Source organism: Capra hircus, chromosome 4 (assembly GCF_001704415.2).
Source record: "Capra hircus breed San Clemente chromosome 4, ASM170441v1, whole genome shotgun sequence".
NCBI lineage: Eukaryota > Metazoa > Chordata > Mammalia > Artiodactyla > Bovidae > Capra > Capra hircus.
Window position 1 is genome coordinate 58,059,413 of NC_030811.1, and position 8,013 is coordinate 58,067,425.

The following is an 8,013-nucleotide window of genomic DNA, read 5'->3' on the forward strand; positions in this document are numbered from 1 at the left end:
TTCAAAACTTCCTCCCCCTTTCGTCCCCTCAGTTAATGGCCCTGATTCTTATTTCACAAGGAAAACACTCTTGTCAGAATAGAACTTCCTCATTCACCTGCCTTCATATCCATGGACCTACCTGCATCTCTGCCTTTTCTCCTATTACTATGGATAAACTGTCTCTGCTCCTTAATCCAAAATGCACTTGAGCTATCCCATTCCTCCCTGCTAACTCAAGAATTCTCTTCCTGCAACCATCTCCTCTCCCCAACAGACATCCCCCTAGACTGGATCATATGCACATACACATACTGTAACAGCTCCCTCTACAAACTCCCCAGTAACAGACCCTCTCCTTTAACACTCTCCTTTCTAGCATCTCTCATTCTCTGGAGCCTATTTCTATTAGCTTTCTTTCCTATTACCCTAGTACAGGCACACTTATCAAGGTAACCACAGCCAACAAAATGCCAGATTTCTAAACATTTGCTCAGTTCTTCTTTGGAACACTTCCTTTGCTTAGAAATTATATCTATGATTTCTACTTGAAAATTTTTTATAATTCTACTTGAAATTTTTATTTATGATAAGCTTAGCATACTCAATATGAAAAACCAGAAGTCTCAGCATGCTTTCTTATCTCCTGCAAGTTTACTCATCCTCCTGTGTCCCCGAGTTTAGCAAATGACTTGATCTTTCATCCATACCAAAAACCTAAGGGTCGGTCATCTGTCTGTCATTATACTATTTCTCTTCCACGCCGCATATGTAGTCTATCAGTAAGGCACAGAAGCTTTACCTGCAAAGAGTTCTCAAATTCAACCATTTCTCAGCTTCTATACAATTACTTCCTTGATCTAAGCTCCTACCAACTTCTCCTTGGAACACTGGAACTGCAACTGATCTTTTCATCCTTCTCTGTAAAACAGATAATGTGATCATTTTAAAAATGTTAATCAGACACTATCACTACCCTGCAAACTCACCTATGGATTCCCATTACACTGGAATAAAATCATACTTTTTCCCATGTCTTACAGTGTGTGTGATCTGTCCTCCAGGCAAGTATCCAGCCCCATGCCCCAGTTCTCTTCCTTGCCCATTCTATATATAAGTCACACTGGTTTTCTTGCTGTTTCTTCAAATGTCAACTTGTTCATACCTTGCAATATTTCCCACCTGAAATGCCCTGCCTTCAGATGGTGGCATGGCTTATCCATGCCATGGCTTGACATCATCTTGCTTTCCAACAACACCACCTCTTCAGAAAGGCCTCCTTGGCAAGTCTTAAATGTCTCTCCTATAGTCTTTACCCTACTTTATTTTTTCTTCATATTTCTACTTCCACTTGACAGTATAGGATATATGTTGATCTGTTTATTGTCTATTTGTGGGGCAAAATCCCCATAAGCAATGACTTTCGCTTTTGTTTTCCTTACATTATCACCAAGGGCTTATAGGGTCCTTGCACACTGTGCTTAATTAATATCTGTTGAAAGAACAAATGGGAATATGCATGAAGGAAAAGATTTGTGTCATTTCCTTTTTTTACTTAGCTCAAAATACTACCCCTCCCTACCCATCTTGTGGTTCTTAAGACCTCTGGGAGCATAGCTCTCATGTTAGCTCTGCGAGTACCTTGTCACCAGAACTGTCCCTCTCACCTTTCTAAAGTGCATCCGCAAAATGCCAAACAGACGGCATGCCGTGTGACTCAGCCAGGGGAATACAATCACAAGACAACATTGCAGGCAGACCCGGGCATAGAGCATATACCACCCACTGGGGCTCAAAGCCCTTTCTCAGAAGCTTCTGCAGTAGATCAGAGATTATCTTGCTTTCCCAGACAATCAGAAGCATGATACACATTCCCTGGATGTTGAGGCATGAAGCATACCTTATATATGTGTTTCAGAGCCAGTACAGCCTTTTATAATCAGGAGCCACATACATAGGCGTTGGATTCCCTTTAGTCAGAGAACAAGAAAGTCCACAGGAGGTCAGCCATGTCAACAGTGCAATCAGACCAAAATGCCCCTTCCTATAACAAATATTTTGTAATGCCCCTTTACCATTCTGAAATGAAATGTATACAAAAACCTATGTACCTACCATAATTCTTAAAAGATCAGTGTATAACATAAAGGGAGACTAGGAAGAAAATAATTGATAATAAAATAATACAGATTTCAATATATAAATACTTGGATACAGTCCTTAGTAGAATAATGAAGTAATAATAATTACAAATGCAAACCAATGCAGGTGTGTTTTCATGGAGACATAAAAAATAAAGCAGTATTGCTGTCAGTGACTTTATTTTCCCAGTAGGTGAACAAATCCTGCTAAAGTTCCAAATTAAACAAAGTAATCTTTCCTCTGTTTGCAAGGGAATTGGACTTCTGGAAAACTCAGTATTTATTTAAAATATTGTGGTCATATATAAAAGAGAATCAGGTTTTTAGACTGGGGTCATTATAAACAGATTCTCTGCTCCATAAATGTCCAAATGGGCATTTGAAGGATGTATGAGACAGGGATGGGACCGGCTGCATGATGCAGGAGGACGGGTATCCCCAGGAAAACCAGGACCCACACAGCACGCACAAATATACACACACGCATTTTCAAAATTCCCCCAACAGAAGCTTTGCCCCTCCATGCCCCAGAACTACGATCTGCGCCAATGCCAGGCTTTACCTCCAGAGCCTAGAGTGTTCAGTGGTCTTTGTGTTAGAACTGTTCCCTTTTAACAGATTGTCAAGGTCAAGGAGGGAAAAAATACATGTGTCAGTCAAAGAGTTATGGTGACAAGCTGATTCCTACAGTCAGATGGCAAAGGAAGCCTGACTTCCCTGAGGAAAGATCCTATGACTGAGAAAGCAAAGAAAGAGAGTGGAGAGGATGGGGCAAGAAAGCAAGAGAGAGCACATGTGGGTTCCAGTCAATCCCAAGAAGGTTTATCTCTATGGTTTTAATTTGCATTCTCCAGAGAAATTTTATATATAGATGGATAGATACATATAGATATAGATATTTATTGTAAACAATTGGCTCATTTGACTGCGAAGCTGAAAAGTCCCCAGATCTCCAGATCCAGGAGAGCTAATGGTGTCGTCTCAGTCTGAGTCAAAGTATGGAGGCCAAAGAGGATCCAAGTCTTAGCCAGAAGGCAGTCAAGCAAACAGAGTGACTCCTCTCTCACTCACCCTTTTTATTGTATTCACACCTATGGATAGATCACTGCCCACCCGCATTGGGGAGGACAATTTACTTTTCTTAATCTACAAATTCAAATGTTAATCTCATTCAGAAATACTCTGAGAACACAGAAATAATCAGAAGTAATGATTAACAAAAAAATCTGGGCATCCTATGACCTCGTCAAGGTGGCACATAAAATTGGCCGTTGCACTCTGGGTCTCCATTTCTCATCTCCTTCCTCTGAGGATTTCGATCCAAGCAGAATCAGGGTCTCACGCACACTAATGGACTCGGTAAGGGGTATATAGTGTGGGTGTTGCCTGGAGAGGCTGACTTGGAAATGGAAAATAAAATTGAGAATCTTGTGACTTAGCCAGGCTGTGTTTTGAAACATTAGCTACCACCCCTTCCCCTCGCCTACCCCAAAACAGGAGTCGCTGTAAAGTGTTCCTTGCTTTGTCTTTTACCATAGAGTCTCCAAAGGGATCTGCTGAATTTTCTTTCGCACAGTGTAGAATGAGAGGCTAAGGCCATGCTGAACAGCTCCCAGCCTTTCAAGGATCACTGCAGTAGTTAAATCAGACCTTCCCTTTACAGATAGAGAAGCTCCAGCAAATTTACTCAACTTCAGAAATGCGTCTGTGGGATGTAATGTATGTATGTGTAGACGTGAGTGTGTATGTGTGTGTTTAAGTAAACATGACATTAATATGAACACACACAACTGTTCTAAATATTTCTGAGATCCCAGGTGCTAAGGAACCTCCTCACTGAAGCTCCACTCAGGGCCAACACAGAGGGCCCTCTGGGCTGTGGGCTGCTACAGTGCTAATGGTTCTCTTCTCCCCAGCCTTCATCTGCTGTTGGAGTCCCTACTTCCTCTTCGACATTTTAGACAATTTCAGCCTCCTTCCAAACACTAAGGAGCGTTTCTACGCCTCTGTGATCATTCAGAACCTGCCTGCCTTGAACAGTGCCATCAACCCCCTCATCTACTGTGTTTTCAGCAACTCCATATGCTTCCCCTGCAGGTAAGAGGCATTCAGACATGGGGAAGCCCACTGCACTCACCTCCAACCTATGTCTTCCTCATGCTAGAGCTCCCTGGCGGGTTATAGATGAGAAACGGAGAGTCAAAAAGTTTCCGCTAGTGTGACAGATTCAAATCCAGGCCCCTCAGCCATGGCTCATGCTTTCTCCTATACCACATCACCTCCTATAGCAATCATCCTAATCGAGTCACATATGGACGATCCTTATTTTAGTTCAAAGCTTCTCCCCATGAGTTGGCTCAATACAATGCCATGGAGATAGCCGGACACAAAGAATGATCATTTTACAGATAAACAAATTAAGGCTCACAGGTTAAGGGACATTATTGAGATTATGTGAATAACTAGTTACAGAGCTGAAATGAGACCGCTCCCACAATGACTCAGCCTGCTGGTTTTCAGCTGTTTTACTGCACAATCTACAGGGGGCAGGTGGAAAAATCCGCAGGGGATGGACTCGTAGCAGAATTGTTTCAGGCTTGGGTTTGATGCCCTCCGTTGAATCTCTCTTCCATCAGTTGACAAGATCTTTCAAGTCCTTCTAGAATTATGGATGGATGGTAGCATTTCTCAGTGATCCTAAACATCACTGATATGTTAGAATGGCTGCCATGCCTCACCTGCTTTGCCTCTGGCCTCTCACCCATCAGCCTCTCCCTGCCCTCCCCTTTCCTCTTGTCTCCATGATAGAACTGCAGAATGGTTACAGGCTTGGGTTTGATGCTGCCATTGTTGATTCATAGCTACCTGTGACCTAGGAAAAGTGATTTAACTTCCATAAACCTCCATTTCCTCACATGTGAAAAGGGGCTTATAGCAGTAGCAGTGCCTACATCTTAGCCAGTGCTGTCTCTGTCACTGGGCTCTGGCGCTGATCAGTAGGAAGGAGGGCTGTGAGTGGTGGGGAAGTACGGTGGGGGCTAGTACATTAAAAGTGCTTAGCACAATGCCTGATCCTTTATAAGTTTTCCACAAGTGTTAGCTCCTAACAGTTAAATTATTCAGGACAAATGATTTTTCCTCTTTGTTCTTTCTTTAGGGAGCAGAGATCACGGGATTCCAGAATGACATGTCGGGAGAGAACTGAGAAGCATGAGATGCAGGCTCTGTCCAAGCCGGAATTCATGTAGATCATGGGGCAGTGGTAGCACTGGGCTGAGCCCCATCAGCTCTCCTGGGTTCCCATCAGCACCTTGGGCCTGCGTATAAAGCCTGAGCCAACCTCTCTGCCCTGTATCTTTATCACCTGGGGGATGCACAAGGCAAACATCCTAAAGAGTGCATGTCACCTGCCTCAGCAAGTATTGGCCGGTAGGAAGTTACAAACTATTCCCACCAGCCAGGAAAGATACCCCTTCTTTCCCTACCACTCCTAGCTGCCCTTCTCACTGGTCAGCACCAGAATCAACGGATAGAGACATTGCTGGCCCAGGGCCCAAGCTTGGGCAAGCAGAGAGGATTGACTAACAAAGCATGTTTGTACATATTCTTATAATTACAATTTAAGAAGTAAATAAAAGGCTTACCTGGGCCTAGATTTTCCTCCCATTTTTGGATTCAAGTTTCAGTAGCTGTGGCCAAAGAGATGTTTGTCCTTGAAATGTCAACAAATAATAAATTCATTTCCAGGCATTGAGGCTTTGTGTCTCCTCTGCAGATGGCCATGGTTGGCAGATGGATGTGTTGGCAGCAGCCAACCTCACAGTCCCATTGTATCGACAGATGATTTGCAGAAAGAACATAAGTGCTGGCCCTCCAGAGCAAAATTGAAATTGAGGGGTACTTTATCTGGTAGGAAAAGAAATAGCTCAAAAAGTCATGGGGCTCTGACCTCCAGGCTCTGAGAGTTGGCACCTGGGGCTCACACATGTCTTTCCGGCTCTCTGAAGGCTCCTCCCTTTGCATTCCACATTTAGGCCACTCTGGGTTCCATGTCTCATTCCTCAGGTACACTTCTCTTTCTATAGCTGGGAGCTGAATGCCTGTGGCTTTTCCAGGCATGATGTTTCTGTAATATCTTTATCATTTTTGCACATTTTAGCCATTGTCTATCTAACACCTTGGCTGGGAAGCGCTCGTGGGCCTTATTTTGACAAGTCTGGAGTTTGATATATATAAGCATAATCCAAGTGAAATATGACTAAATGTTTTCTAATCAATTTTTGCCATCAGATTTTTCCATAAGTGGAAGTGGAATAATTTAATTTGATTATATATACATCCCCACCCACAGCTCTAGGATGTGCGTGAGCTCCTTATTTTTAGCCTCACATACATTCTTGACATTAAAATCTCCTTGGCAAAATCCTCCTTCCCAAAATTATCCTGAGCTTAAGTCTTTTTTCGTCTACTGCTAGTGGAGTTATTATTTTAATAGCACTCCATTCCTCATTACGGTGTCAACCCAAAGACTTCATGCTTAAGGTCACAGTGGCATTTTTCCCATAAACTCTCTTTTCAATTCCAGCTGACCTTAAGAAAAGTATCTCTTAGGTAGAAATCAGACTCCTCAGTTACCATCTCTCTTAGAATTACTTTCTGAATTTGAGGAGACTGAATAATCTAGTTGTACCTCTACAGAACAGTATTGAAGGCTGCCTTCCTTTCTGTCCAACCAGCTAAATGTGAGCAAACCTGGAAGCTTTGAGTGGTTGAGAAGTGCTTTTTGACATTTCACTTTAAATCAAGATGTGCTACAGAAGACCCACATAATACATTGCTAAAATAACTGTCTGCATGGGAGCCAATTAGCAGCGCAAAATCTGGTGGCTGCCCTTCCTACATGGCAAAATGGGAAGCCTGGGTTCTTTTGACAGATGCTTTCAGCTCTGTCAAGCTCTGGTTTGAGAAAGGCATTACATGCCTACCTCATCTATCAATAGACCCTGAAAGTTAAGGAGATAGTCAAGTGAGGGTCTTTGTGGGCTTTAAAAACTGTGGATGTGATTTTGTAGTTATTGTAGTGCTGAGACTCCTATTCCCAGTGAAGACTGGAAATCAGTAAGATAATGGTGCAGGCTGCTGCAAGAGAAGCTGCCAGTGCAATGAAACTTGCTCCATATTGGTGAGGACTTTGGGATCCTCATTTTCATGTATTTTCTGAGCTTGAGGAAACATGATTTAAACACTAAGGAATGCTGGTAATAGTTCCATAGTCTTATGACCTTGGAACAAATTATTTAATGTTTCTGAGCATTAACTGTCTCATCTGTGAGATGGGAACAAAATAAGGATGGAGCAGAGAGTCTTGTGGGTTCTTTACAGATACAGGTTCTGAGATTATAATGGCTTAAATTAAATCCATAGAGTCATAGCTTCTGGAATTTCTTCCCCAGGGGAGCAATGACTGTATGACTCATAGCCGAGTTATTTGCTCTTTAGAAGGTGTAATTTCTCCATCTATCACCGTGAAGTCAGAGAAACATCATTTCCCAATCAGGAAATACAGTTTGAACTCTTGGAGAAAATGAGCAGCTTAGTGTTGTGATGTCATGTTTATAGCCTTGGAGCAGCCCAAGTGGGGCCAGATAAGCCAGCAGAGTGATATATAAAATTAAGATGCTTACTTCCTACACCAAGATGTCACAGACACCTATGATTGCATTATCACTTAGTTTCAGGCATAGGCAAAAATTTAGGATAATAAGGATAGATGTATTTAATATATTTAGCCATGCTAGAGAAAATAAGTGTCTCTGCTTTACTGAACTAAATTAAATATGAATGGTAAAAACTTTGCTTCCAGGGATTGTGTTGAGCATAATTTAACGGAAGT

At 42.3% G+C, this 8,013-nt stretch overlaps 1 protein-coding gene across 4 annotated transcripts in view; it reads left to right on the top strand.

The window, feature by feature from the left end:
• Positions 1-5,728, top strand: part of NPSR1 (neuropeptide S receptor 1) — a 158,545-nt gene extending 152,817 nt beyond the window's left edge. Inside the window, exons 8-10 of one of the 4 annotated variants that reach the window (XR_001918006.1) lie at positions 4,037-4,224; positions 5,062-5,151; positions 5,278-5,381. Coding sequence is in view for 3 of the 4 variants with exons in the window: in XM_005679196.2 (XP_005679253.2) it covers positions 4,037-4,217; positions 5,278-5,368 (272 nt within the window). In the remaining variant the exon portion in view is untranslated. Of the gene's footprint in view, positions 1-4,036; positions 4,225-5,055; positions 5,152-5,277 lie in introns of those variants that run through there. The other 3 variants (XM_005679196.2, XM_013963230.2, XM_013963229.2) reach the window with 3 other exon arrangements.